At 43.4% G+C, this 14,205-nt stretch overlaps 1 protein-coding gene across 1 annotated transcript; it reads left to right on the top strand.

Moving 5' to 3' along the window:
* The first annotated feature begins 36 nt into the window (after positions 1–36).
* SYPL1 (synaptophysin like 1) lies at positions 37–7,990 on the top strand. Its single transcript, NM_001199458.2, has 5 exons — positions 37–157; positions 857–975; positions 2,190–2,394; positions 4,039–4,227; positions 5,019–7,990. Exons 1-5 carry the CDS (start codon positions 89–91, stop codon positions 5,145–5,147), a joined length of 711 nt encoding a protein of 236 aa, NP_001186387.1. The 5' UTR covers positions 37–88; the 3' UTR covers positions 5,148–7,990.
* The last annotated feature ends 6,215 nt before the right edge of the window (positions 7,991–14,205 follow it).

Genomic DNA, 14,205 nt, shown 5'->3' with positions numbered 1-14,205 from the left:
GGCAATGCCTCTAAAGGGGCTGTCTGAAGACCTAGAGGGGTACTAGGGGTTTCTCTGGGACCTGTGGGCTGCTCTGTGGTCTTCCAGGATGTTTGGCTTGCAGGTGGACTGTGGCTTGCTGCTGGAGCCCCTGGGCTTCATCAAGGTCCTCGAGTGGGTGAGTGGGGCAGGGAATGCCCTGGGGTTGGCAGTTTGTCCTCCTGCTCAGAGCTTGACTCTGTGCCATGGCTGCGTAGGCCCCAGCAGGAGCACGTTGGTTGGCTGCCTGTCCACGTTGTGCAGCTAGTGGTGGCTGCTTTGCAAAGAGCTGCTCCTCAGGCTCCATCGAGGAGGGAAGAAAGCACTTCTGCAGATAAATAACATGCTGTACTAATCACAGCTGTTACAGCAGCTTGGGCTGCTGGGTGGTAGTTTCTTACATCCTGATTGTAAGAGATGTGTAGTTTCCCTACTTAACAGAGGGAAAGCAGGAGCTATTTAGAGATACAGCTTCTTGCTATGCCAGTGTACAGTTGTGGATGCCTGAGACTCCTAGAAGTGCTTGGTAATCACAGGAGATGCTGTGCTGGCTTTCCCTGACAGCATTCAAATCAAAATGGTACTTCCTCAGTAGAGCTGAGTGGAGTGTATACAAGAATCTTTGAAACTTGTTTTTTTGTTTTTGTTTTTTTTTTCCAATTACTTCTATAGAAACACAATGCATTGATTCCTTCTTGCTTTTGCTTTAATGCTTTTTCATTAATAACTTATTTCTTTGTCTGGTTCTTAGTTTTTATTAGCTGTTTCTGCTAAAAGGCTGGGATGGTTTCCTTTGAGCTTCAGTGGTGTGTGTTAATGTCTTTGTTTCCATCTCTAGATTTTTTCCATCTTTGTTTTTTCAACATGTGGAGGCTTTCATGGTGAAACTACCCTTTTAGTTACCTGCAAGGGTGTGGTGAACAAAACAGTTACAGCTGTGTTTGCTTATCCATTCAGGTAAGATTATCTGTTCAGTTGTTACTCATATATCCTGATTATATTTTCTTCTTCACTTTCATTTATCTGTCTCTTTGTGAACAGCTCACATATACAAATTAATATTGTGACCCCCTTGACTTGAGCTGTGGTAGCTGAGGGGAGAGAAGAGCATTTTAAGTTGTAACAGTTGAAAGCTCTGTGATCATTGGTGTGCTGTGGAGGCAAGGAGGTAGAGGTGACAATTGACTGTTTCTATTCTGTATCACTACCCTAAGCTATATTCTGCCCATGTGGGAAAGCTACATAAAGTGATTAATCTATGAAACAGTACAAGTAATCATAGAATCATTAACATTGGAAGAGACCTCTAAGATCATCTACAGTCTTAACAATGTCTTTCTCCATCCATAGTTGATCTGGGGACCCAGGTAAGACTGTTTTTGATGCACTGTTGTCATAGTATCTTTATGCAAAGACAGAATGGAGATGAGCAGTTTATTCCACGATAGTTTTTCTGAGGATGTCCAGTACATGACTAAATACTCTGCTGCAATTGTAAGGCAAGTGCAAGCTGCTTTCCAGGAGCATGAGGAAGAAGGCTCATTCTTTCTTTAAGCTTTGGCACAACCTTAAGAAGTGCATGTTACTTGCATGTTCAGTAAGCATAGGTGTAATGATAGAAATGGATTCAGATGCTAGCATGTGAAGACCACTATAGGAGTACAGAGCTTAGTCACAAATCTCAGCTTTGTAGCAGCATGTGGAAGAGAAGGTAGGAATCTGAAATGCTTCTGTGCTGGTTGTTGAGTTGTTGCTACTGGTTGCAAACTTCATTGAGCTTACTTTGCTTAAAGATCCAGTACTTGCATTTGTAGATATGCAGTTGTTCCTTTTAAGTCTTGCCCCTCACCTTCCCTGCACATTTAAGTGCTAGCCTCCAAAATGTAATATGTCTGCTTCCAAACAGGGGCTGCTTTCTTCAATTAGTTTAAATGTAAGATCAACAATTTTCTCTTAAAGCTACTGTTGCATATCTCAATGTAGGATAGGGAACAACCTTCAGAGATCTCCATGTACCTTTGTATTGTATAACTGATAATGTTGTTCAAACAATTTTTCTTACAAACTTAAACAACTGGGATGCTGCAGGAAGCAGTGGTGTTGTGAAGCATGACTGTACAAAACTTTTCTGCATAGCAGGCTACAACTATGTAACGTATTATCTTTTCCAGGTTGAATACTGTTCGATTTAGTGCACCAGATTCTAATCACTGTGGTGGTACTTGGACTGACATCTATCTTGTAGGCAACTTCTCCTCTTCTGCACAGTTCTTTGTTACGCTTGCAGCACTGGCTTTCCTCTACTGCATTGCTGCCCTGGTAGTATATGTTGGATATAAACATGTGTATCAGCACAATAGCAAGTTTCCACTAACTGTAAGTAATTATTTCCATGTCTTATCTTTTTATACTCCTAAAAAGGATGAGAAATACTGCTAACACAAGCCAAATCTGAATTAATGAATGAATACTCAGTAGTTCCAAAAGCTATGCGGAATGTGAACTACGTATCTTGGATTTGTGGCTACAGCACTTGAGCAGAAGGAGGAAGGAACCCAAAGTCCTTTAATATAGAATCACTCAGGTTGGAAAAGACCATAAAGATCATAAAGTCCAACCACAACCTAACCATAGTGCCCTAACTCTAACAACCCTCTGCTAAATCATGTCCCTGAGAACCACATCCAAATGGTTTTTAAACACATCCAGGGATGGTGACTCAACCACCTCCCTGGGGAGCCTATTCCAGTGCTTAACCATCCTTTCTGTAAAGAAGCGTTTCCTAATGTCCAACCTAAACTTACCCTGGCACAACTTGAGGCCATTTCCCCTCGTCCTGTCACCACTGAGAGGAGACCAACCCCGCTCTTGCTGTAAGCACCTTTCAGATATTGGAAGAGAGCAATAAGGTCTCCCCTCAGCCTCCTCCCCAGACTGAACAGCCCCAGTTCCTTCAGTTGCTCCTCATAGGGCATATTGTCCAAGCCCTTCACGAGTCTTGTTGCCCTTCTTTGGACCTGCTCCGGCACCACAATGTCCTTTCTGTACTGAGGTGCCCAAAACTGAACACAGTACTCGAGGTAAGGCCTCACCAGTGTTCAGTACAGGGGCATGATGACTTCCCTAGTCCTGCTCACCACACCATTCCTGATACAAGCCAGGATGCCATTGGCCTGCTTGGCTACCTGGGCACACTGCTGGCTCATATTCAGTTGACTGTCCATCAGTGCACCCTTTCCATCAGGCAGCTTTCCAGCCACTCCTCCCCAAGCCTATAGGGTTGCCTGGGGTTGTTGTGACCAAAATGCAGGACCCAACACTTGACCCTATTGAAACACACACAGTTAACTTTGGCGCATTGATCCAGTCTATCCAGGTCCATCTGTAGTGCACTTCTCCTGTCCTATACAGTTACTGAAGTGAAAACTAAAATGTAAGTCCTCCTAAAGTGAACAGCGTCTTCCCCACAAATTCTTATCTTTATTATGTATTTGAGTATACAGTTATTCTGTGGGGAGAGGTCTCTCCTGTTAGTCACTGGGAACTCCCCCTCTGTAGAGTACCTGCTGTGCAAATGTGATAGAGAAACTGCTACCCCGTGGATTGTAATCACCTTAAATACCAAAACCCTGATCCTGAGTGTTTCTGGGCATGATCTAGAATACCTCTCAGTCCTAGTGACCTTTCCAGCCAGACTTTGGGATACCAGCAGTTCAGACTGCTACCCCAGTGCTGTGGAGCTTTAATTTTCAATACGCGCCAGCCATCTGGTTTAGAAACAAATTTCTTTCCAAGGATAAAATTGCTTATTGCTTGATAGATACAAAAGGCATACATGATTTAATAGCTGATACACAATTTTATAACCCATGTGGACTTGCAATTACAATATTGTTAATGTCTGATGCGCTTGTGTTCATCAGTACTGATGTGGTTACTCTAACGTAGTTGAAAGTCTGCCTTATTCTCTTGTGTGCTTATGACTTCTTTTAAATCTTTTAATGAGTACTTCTTTTGTAGGACTTGGTTGTAACTATTATAACGACCTTTCTGTGGCTGGTCAGTACTTCTGCTTGGGCAAAGGCACTTGCTGATATCAAAATATCTACGGGGGCTGGCATTATTCCACTAATTGACTCTTGCAAAGCTCCAGAAACAACTTGTCATTTTGGCTCTGTGACCAGCATGAGATCTCTGAATGTGTCCGTGGTACGTATGTCTTATGCCGTGAAGTGTTCAATGAATGTTGTAAATGTGGATGGTACCTGAGAAGCATATTCTCATTACATGTGTTGATTTAAGATTGCTTTGTGGGGATGTTGGTTATACTATGATATATGTTGATACCTTTAAAAAAAAAAAGGAACTTCTCTCTTCCTATAAAGGAATAGAAACAACTTGAAGGATGTATATTTAGAGTTGTTAGATATGATAGTTCTCAGACACATTTAAGTCTCCTTGCTATTTCTGTCTCTAGCCTACAACACCTTTAAAATTTCTCAGCTACCCAAATAGTTCACTGATTGCTGTGAAGAGGAAACAATGTGCTTCCTGCTCTGTCTTCTGGTACTGAACCTGAATTTTTTAAATCAGCTGTGTGAATTTTTACACATCTTATGTTCCTTATAAGATGGTTGGCATAGAGTGCTCATGTGCATGCCTTGCAGCAAGGTAGATCTGTCTCACTATAAGATCTTCCTAGTGCAACCTGCTGTTCAGAACTCCAGCTGTTTTTTTTATTGTCCCAGTACAGTGATCAGTTGTGTGCTCTGCATGTGCAGGGGGACTGAAAAGCACCTGTATTTCTGTATGAAAGACAATATGTCAACTATCTGATTTCCAGAGAAGCCTGTTTAAAATATTCATAATGCTCTAGAGCATATGCAGGTGTCTTCCTGATTTGGAGAGCTGTTTCTGGCTTGTTTTGAAGTAATGTTCTGCATTGTTGGGGTGTGTTTTTTTGTTTAACCTAAGCTCACTTTTTTTTTCTTAACCTACAGGTATTTGGTTTACTTAATATGGTTTTGTGGGGAGGAAATATCTGGTTTGTGTACAAGGACACCAACTTGCACAGCCGATTAATCAGAGGTTCTCAAGTTCCAGGGACATATTCAGCTCAAAGAATATAAGAACAAGATTATACTTTGAAGTACTTCTACTTTTACATCAGACTGCCAAGAACATGGAGCCATTAGGATTTATTTCAGTAATAACTGATGTTACAGACTTCTGTTTCATGCAAAGTATTACCTTGATGTAGTCTTCAATATTTCAACTGAATTGTTATCTTGAAATATATTATGCCTTAACAAAAAGGCTGTACAACTCTGTGCAGTATTTTTAAGAGAAAATGTTGAGGTCACCTAAATGCTGGCACCTTGGTGGGGGGGTTCTTATGTTAACCTCATAGGAGGGATGAGGAACGAGCACCTCTGTTTGGGTTTTAACTGCAGCCTATTTAGTTCTAACAAGCCTTTACTGGAAAAAAATGAAATGCAAATACAACCAGGGCATGTGAAATCACAATGAAAATGTAGTTCATCTTCTTGGTAAGATTGATACCGTGCAAAAGCCATCTGCATAAAGCCTGGAGCTCTGTCAGGATTGCAGACATCACACCTAGATTTGCAGGTACTCCATTCAGATTACAGCATCAAATCTGCCAACAGGTCTTTCTTGGAGGACATTAATTTCTATTTAATATGTCTGAAGATGCTAAACAGTAACAACAATCTTCAGACAATAAAACTGTGTGACATTTCAGTATAAGTTCACTCATCAAAGGTGCATGTGCACTAAGTAACCTACTGTCTCAGACTATGCTCACATATTGTGGACTCCAAAGCTGATATATTCCAATGGCTAATATCAGAGTTTCTATTCCTTCCTCTGAAGGATATGCACAGTCCTTGAATGTGGAAGGGTTGGACTAGAGCTGTCAGGATATAAGGAAGTCTTCATTGACACTGCTCAGCTCACTTGTATTTACTGAGAGCAATATTTGATGGTTCCTGTGGACATCTATGTGAAGATACCTGACTCTGAATTGCCTAGAAAGAGTGTGTTTTGTCTAACAAGCTCTTGTTTAATCTTTGATTTCTTTAAGCTATGTCATGAAAACAAGCATATGCGTGCCACTGTATATGATGCAAACTTAACTGTTGAATGTGCAAGAGCTGTATTTCTGATAGTAAACTTCTAAGTATAATAAAGTTAGTGTGGCTGCTGAAAACAGAATGTGCTTTGAGTCCTTACTGCTGTAATAGGTGCAGACACATTGGGATGTGGCTTTAGCTACTTCTGACCTTGCTAGCTGAATGAGTTAACTGTACTGTAGAAGAGCTGTTAGACTAATGTCTTGAATTGGATTTTGGTGGGTGATTTCTGTTTGTTTGGCTTGGTGTGTCTGTTTTATTTTTCTCCTTTTCTGGGTGGAGGCTTTTTTCCTCTTTGAGAGGACCATCTCTTACTTGAGCAGATTACAACTGCCTGGTGCCGTGCAGCACTTCTGTCAGCCTGTAGAATGGGGCCTTTTATTACCCCTAACTGTCCAAAGTTCAATTTGAATTATATTTTAGAAGCATTATGAAATGCAGTGTTCATGTGGCCTTTTTAGCAGACATTCTGTTTCTTCCCAGTTTGAGGATAAGGGTTCTGAAAGCTATGGGCATCTTACTGTTTCCTGCTTAACAATACCATCTCTATTACTGATAAAATAAGACTGGCTTGCCTATTTATGATCGCTCATGAACCAAGTACTGTATCACCTTACAGAGGCTTATTTTGAGGGAATGTGGGAGAAAAGTAGTACTGAACTCCAGTCCACACATTAGGAGTATGATATGCAGAATCATAATGTGGTCTCCTTGAGACCTTCTCCATACATCTTGCTTCCACTAGCTCTAGGAAGCTGTTTGCTGCACCTCCTAGTAGGCAAGGTGCAGGGTGGGAGAAGTGAGATGTTAAACAGGCTACTCCTGTTACAGGTTTGTTCAGGGCTTGGTGTGGGGTTTGTTGTGACTGTGGATTTTTTTGGTAGCAACGGTGATTTGTTGTATCTTAGTCTGCTTTGTTTATATAACTGGTGTTAGCTGAACACCTGGTCAATGGCAGCTCTGTGGGTATTCTTTAGGACCACCCAGTATAAATTGCTCTGCAGATGCTTTCCTCTGAAGGACTGATAAAACTGCCAATACGTTTTGCTTTTGGCAGTGCTGTTGGTCTTTGTATTCAAAAATCTTCAGGCAGTCAGTGGTTGGTTTTAATGTAGTACTTGACTGAACCATCCCCACAGCCTTGCCTGGGTATCTCGTCTGTGTCAATTGCCAGGATGTGTATGCTGTTAGTAGTCTTAGGTTCTTGGCACTTCCTTTGCATCAAGCCTTCAGAAAATGACTCCTGGCTGGGTTAGGTTTGTCATTTCAGTAGTCTTAATTGGGTCTTGAAGCTTCACTGGCATTACTAATGTCAAGCGCTGAGCCTCATCTTGCCTTTCATCTCTGCTACCAGCTGGGTCGTGCCCAGCAGAATTGCACTGGGCTATAAATAGTGTGAATCTTGTTGAAAGGCTGTAATTACAATGCTTAGGCGTTAGCTAATGCAGGGCATGAAGCTTTTATCAAGATTTAAAGTACTGGGCCAGACAGTTAATTATAAATATAAGGAGGCATTATTTTTAAGTGGTCTTGCACTAACTGTTCTCCTGTCTTCCAGGAACACATGCCAAAAACAACCTCTGCGGTGTCCTTTCTGACCTCTTCTCTTGTATCAGTTCCATGCCCCAAGTACTAACTTCAAACCTTAAATTCTTACTTCTCCTTGAAGAGATTCCTTTAATCAAGGACTGCTCTGAGAGTTATCACCAATGGCTGCTTTTGTAACAGCATGTTTATATTGTGTGTACAGATGGGAAGAGAGAAAAAGTGTTGGTTAAAAAAGGAGGGGAAAATAATAAAAATAACTTTGCTGCTCATAAGGTTTTTCTCATTTTTTTTGGGGGGGGGGGAAGGGAGGTTATGTCAAAACTATCGGTCCTTTTCAGCTTTCCTAGTAGAATTATAGACACTTGAGACTAAGGTTTAAAAAAAAAAAAGCCATAGGATCACTAATACAAGCTTACTACAAAGACAATATTTAGGTGTTAGGGTAATTCCATTGCTATATTTTTAATTTCAGAGCAAACATATTTGTGACTTGATCAAAGCTTGCACTGCTTTGAGCAAGGTTGAACCAAGTTTTTTTTTTTCCAGTACCGTACTGTGTTTTCCTTTATCACCTGGTGGGTGACTGTTTCCCTTTGTACCTTGTTATTCTTTTTTAGCCAGAGGCTCCCTGCTTGCATCACGCTTACTTCAAGCATGCATTGAATCCTAAAGTCTAAAATGTCTGAGTTTTCTCATTGCTTAAGGAGATAAATAGCTAATTATTGACTAATTAAGCTCTTCAATCTCATAATTCTTTAGGACTTAAGATTATATACAACGTGTATTACTATTTTTCCCTTCAATAGTGTTTTTTTTTACAAAATTAACAAAATCTTGTTCCTATTTACCACGTGAAGCTCCAGTTCTACAATGAGCTGTCACAAAAAATGCTGTTGGAGTCACTGGTGTATCTTTGTTATAAAATGCTAATTGTATTTTTGCACATGAGAGAAGGAAGGGGTTAGATCAGTGTATTCTTCATTGGCCAAGGTCTAGCCTGCAAGTGAAGCTGAAACTAAGCTGGGATTTAACATGCTCTCCTTCTGTAGGGTCTGTATCTTCATTCCTGTTCCCAGTAGTCTGAAAGTCCCTTACGCTTGCAGACAAAATGTTTTCCATCCCTGGAGTGCTTCCCTTAGAAGACAGACAAACATGGCAAATGAGACTAAAATTGTTAAAATATACAAAAATTGATATAGTTTTAGAAGAAATTCAAGTTGATGATTGCACATGTGGCATACTCAATCAGGTAAATGTTAAAGGTGTCCTGGCTCTGCAGGCTGAGGTGAATGTGATGTGCAGTCCATGGCAAGCAAGATTTCAGAAAGAATAACCATGTGTCCCTTCCAGGTTCATTAGGATAAGGCTTGTTTTGCTTCAGAAAGAGGGGATTGCTGTAGAATACTGCTGGCTTTGATGTCTGTTGGAGTCCTGCAGCTGAGATGAAACGGGACTTGGTGCAGCAGGAGCAAGCAGCTGCTCTCATTTACACTGGACACCCACAAAGGGCTGAGGAGCCTTTGCTTTGAATTGATATCACATCCATGCTGGCGGCACTGAGGTGCTTAGTGCCTTATTTACTGACAAGAGCGAGGGGGGGGGGAAACCTGCATGATTTACCAGCTTTATCTTGACTGCATGAGCATCTCTGTTGCTAACAGGAGATGCAGTGTGCTTATTCCTCTGTGCTGAAGGAACAAAGGGCTTGGAGGTCTGCCAGGTCTCTCCAGCTGAGCTATCCTCATCTGGCAGCAATCTTTGCAGCCTTCAGTAGTGCAAGCTCAAAAATCCTCTGAGACTGTGGATCCTCCTGGTAGCAAGCTGTAGCTATGCAGCCCGAGCACATGCACTGAGGTGTGATTTGTAGTGTGACTGTGAGGGGCTGGAATCAGAAGCCCAGGGTAGGAGGGGAGGCTGGGCACTGGCAGTGGAGGAAAATGGAGCCAAGGGGTTGGTATGGGGATACTGCTGGGGAACTTTCTGGCTGAGAACAGAATCCTGTCATCGTTAAGAGATGTCAAAGGAACTGGCGAACTTGTGGCTTAGGGTTCCATAATATGTGATCTGAGGGCCAGACCTGTGCAGCTGTGCTGAGAAATGTACTTGCTGAGTGCATCAAGTCCCAGAAGAGCCACTGATATGGCAGCTGGCATGCTGTTGGCAGTGGGTGAAGGTACTGCCACAACCCTGCAGGAAAAGTCATAGGAATTGAAGTCCAAGAGAGATCTGGCCACGTCACATCTCCTGTAGGTTGTATGAGTAGAGTCACTCTGGGACCTGTATCATCCCTGGAGATGTTCAAGGAACGTGGAGATGCAGTGCTGAGTGATGTGATTTAGTGGGCGTGGTGAAGGAACCTGGCTCACTGTTGTTGCTGCCAGCTGTCTATGCCCTGCCAGTGAGAAGTGGCTTGTACTTGGCACTGCACCCAGCCAATATCTGAGCAATTCCTCATTTATCCATAAAATGAACTTCTTGGCTGAAAAAGATGTTAATGCTGCCAGCTGCATTTTCTTCTTACCTGTCTGCCAGGCAGTTTGCCTTAACACAGCCATGAAGGAGGCTCTGTACAGGTCCCTTAGAGCCTAATTCTCAGTCTGAGTAAAAGCTGGTGTAGCAGATGCTCCAACAAGTTTACTCATTTAGTTTCAGTTTGATTCAAGTATTTTTCTACAAGTACCACACTCTGGACCACAGCTGTGCTTCCATTCTGTGGCCCAGGTTCTATAGCTGTCTGTTCTAGATTATCTGGGCTGTTTCTTGCATCGTAAAGCAGCTGGGGTTCTGCTTGCTGTACCTCCCCACTTGGGGTGGTAGCCTGTCAGTTGTTACATATACTGCTGCTCCCAGCTCATTTTTATTTTCCTATATACACACATCATTCCCTAAATCATTTTCCTCTGGTGATTTCAAATCTAATTCTCCACCACATTCTGCAGATACAGCTATTTTTAATTTTTGCATCTTGATCTGCCTTTGCAAGCATCTAATTTTAGCTTTGCATTTAATACAATCAGGTTCCCTTGGAGCTCTCCTTTGCTCTCAGGCAAATTGCTGCACTGTGCATCTTAATCCTTCTGCTGGATTCTGCCATTTTCTGCTTCTGTCACTTTTCTTTCCTTTTTTTCTGAACTGTAAACATTGTATTTCCTTTTCGAGCCTTTAGATCATACTCCTTTTCAAGTTTGGTGGGGTTCTCTTTTAAAGTGCAATTTTAATAACTGCTGTGATTGTTTGCTGTTTTATGCTTTTGTGTTGGCTCTCTTACCACAAGATGTTTTAGTTGTATCCCACAACCGTTGCAGTGATGTGGGAATTGTGTTCTCAAGTTTCACTTCATAAGCTCTACAGTAACTGGAGAACATATGTTCAGTATTGTCCCTCATCCTGCAGGCTAAGATATCACACCCCTTCTTACATAGAGAAGGAAGTGCCTGCTGCCTGGAAGGTCTTGTGTGGTTTTTTGTTGTTGTTGTTGATTCTCTTGTATCACTCAGTTCTTTAGCCAGATCAGTTGGTACAATTTGGGCAGCAAATTCTGACTGCCTGCAGGGGAGGACCTGAAGTTTGGTATCCAGCAAAGAAACCAAAGGTAGGCATACACTGGCTGTCTAAAGATCGTGGGATCTTTTTTTTTTTCTTCTGTGCTCTATTCTGAATAAATCAAAAGGAAGCTATGATGCCATCAGATCAAAACTATTATTCTTTAGCAAAAGGGCTTTGTGGAATATTGTACCTTGGGAGCCTTTCCTTCCCCCCATCCAGAGGGTCAAGCATCACCTGTAAACTTCTTGCTGACACAATGTACTTACAGTACTGCTGGAGCAAGACATGTTTATGCCATGGAAACAGCCTGCAATTTTACTGAGTGTTTCATGTTGGTGCTTTGTCAACCAGCTGGCAAAGAAGATATCCTATGCCAGAAGCAGAAGAGGAGAGAAAAGAAGGCGATGTGCTGGTAATAGGTCTAAAGGAGAAATATGGTGCTACAGTCCATTGCGCTGCAAAAGCTCAGGGCTGGGCTCTGGGCTATCAGAGGTTCTCAGCAGTGGCTGTGGCACACGAGGCAGCTTGAAGACAGTGTACAAGCAATGACCAAGGCCAGCGGTGGTAACAGGGGAGGAGATAGAGCTGGAAAAAGACACAGAGGCTGCTGGAAACAGGCACAGGGCTGGTGGGATCTCATCCTCAAAGATGATGAATGCAGGTAGATCAAGCAGTTATGGTTAGAGCAGAACGCGACATGTGACAAGAGAGGAGATGAGGGGATTATTTTTAGCTTTAGCTTCCACAGAGGCTGTGTATCAAAAGTAATGAGAAAGGACTGGCTGGCACAGGAGCCTGTGGGGTTTGCACTCAGCTATATGAAGAGTATTTCTAGGATGAAGCTGCACCAGGATGTAAATCTGATAAATATACTGCTGAATCTAAGCCAAAGGGTCTGTATCCTATCTTGTTCTGAGGCCCTGGAAGCTCTTAAAGAAATAATCGTTTCATTTTGATCATTTTTGACTGTCTGTTTTTATGTACATATGGCCCATGTGCCCATTTCATAGCTTTCAACTTTGCTGGAAACAGAGGAATGCTGCCGGAAAGCTGAAATATTTCTGCTTTCTTCTTCAAGAGACTACAAACCTATCCTCCTGTCTGCAGTGCAGTTACGCATACAGATCTGCAGCAAGTGCAGTTGGCCTTCAGGGTGGAGTGGCAGAGCTTGTTCCTGCCACACATCAGCATCGGGGCCCAAAATGGGCAGGCCTTGGAGGGTGCAGCTCTGTGGTGCTGCTCAGCTGCAGCCCCGGGCCATGCTGAAAGGGCAGCACATCTCCCCCATGAGAAGAACCTGCGCAAGTGGTGACAGCTGAGTTCTGTCTGGAGGCTCTGGGGCTGGCTGCTTTATTATTCTAAAAGGGTGAATCTGTGTTAAGTCTTGACAAACACTTTCAGGTCAGTGATGGGGTAGAACCTCTTCAGGAACATGTAACAGGGACTTGGCCGTACCTTGAGTGCTATGTTCAGCTTTGCGTCTCTCACTGTTAGAATGACACCGAGGCCCTGGGGCATGTCCAGAGAAGGGCAGCAGAGCTGTGAGGGGTGTGGAGCACAGGTCTGATGGGGAGCGGCTGAGGGAACTGGGATGGGTCAGTCTGGAGAAGAGGCTCAGGGGAGGCCTTATCGCCCCTCGGCGTCAGTGCCACGCTGCACACACCTGGTCTATTTACGTCTATGTATGTGTACAGACGCAAAGGGCCGCGGCGGTTCCTTCCCGCGCGGTGGGGCTGCCGGGCCGCTGGAGGTCAGTGTTGTGCCGCGCAGCGCCGCTCCCGCCCTCCGTCAGGGCACGGCCGCGGCTCCCGGTTTACAGCTCCGTGCCGTCACGGAGGGAGCCTGCGAGTGCCGAGAGCGTTGGGGGGCTGAGGGAGAGATGGAGCCACGGCCCTGCTGCTCCCAGAACGGGATTTCAATAACCTAGCAGCCAGAAGCTTTGCTCAGGAGGAGCTTGTCCCTCCTGTCTGAGCCTGCTGTGTCTGAGGGGTCCATCTCCAAGTGGTGTGAAGTAGCAGCCGTGTGGGCAGATATTCTCACCTCTGCAGTCAAAACTGCTCCCCTGTAGGTCTCTTGGAGACCATGAACAAATACAGTGTCAGCACTTTTACATTCCCTGATAAAAATGAAGTTGTGTGGCCAGAAGCTGAGACATTTAACGGAAGTTCTATTTGGTATTAATACCAATGTGAAAGCAGAGCATTTATGCATTAGAACAGTATTTTCTCTGGAGAAAAGCACTAAAACCACAGCATTATGTTCCCACAAGCTATGGGGGTACGAGACCAGTGTGGAAGAGTGAGCCGTGCTCTTTTGTAATCTCTCTTGAAGCTTCCATAGCAGCTTTATTCCAAAGGTACTAAGTGGAGACACAGCAGTCAAACACTACAGCAGAACTCACACTGATTTTGGCAGACTTTAGATAAAACTAATATGCAGTGTGTGACAAGCAACTAGAGGGCAGAAACTGTTGCCCTCAGCCACCCTGCCTGAACCATCAGAAGCCTTCCTCTTGCAGTCTCGGTTTATCAGTGCCATCACTCTAAAATAGATGGCACCAAAATTCACACCTGTTCCCGTCATCCAGTCTGTCCTCTCCTGCACACAGCAGCATTCTTGCCTTCTGAACTCTTCCAACGGTGGAAAAGCCTCACAGTCTCAGCTAACCATTCCAGTAATTAAATGCTCAGAGCCTGCACATCGTCCCTCCTCACAGTCCATCTAGTGGTTTCCAATGCTGAACATGTGCTCTCAGAAACGCTTCTGAATGGAAAAAGCACAAAGCTGGTTGAACCGATAGATGAGGTTTCTAATACTTAAAGCTGCACTGCACAGCATCCTTTCATATATTCATACAAGTAGTAGGTGTGTGGGTAGGTCAGTCATTTTTGTCTTCTCTCCTTTTGCTCAATCAAAAAAAAAGAATAAATAACTGAAT

Source organism: Gallus gallus, chromosome 1 (genome assembly GCF_016699485.2).
Source record: "Gallus gallus isolate bGalGal1 chromosome 1, bGalGal1.mat.broiler.GRCg7b, whole genome shotgun sequence".
In the NCBI taxonomy this organism is placed as follows: Eukaryota; Metazoa; Chordata; class Aves; order Galliformes; family Phasianidae; genus Gallus; species Gallus gallus.
Note: the sequence above shows the minus strand (reverse complement) of the source record. Positions and strands in the feature narration are given on the sequence as shown.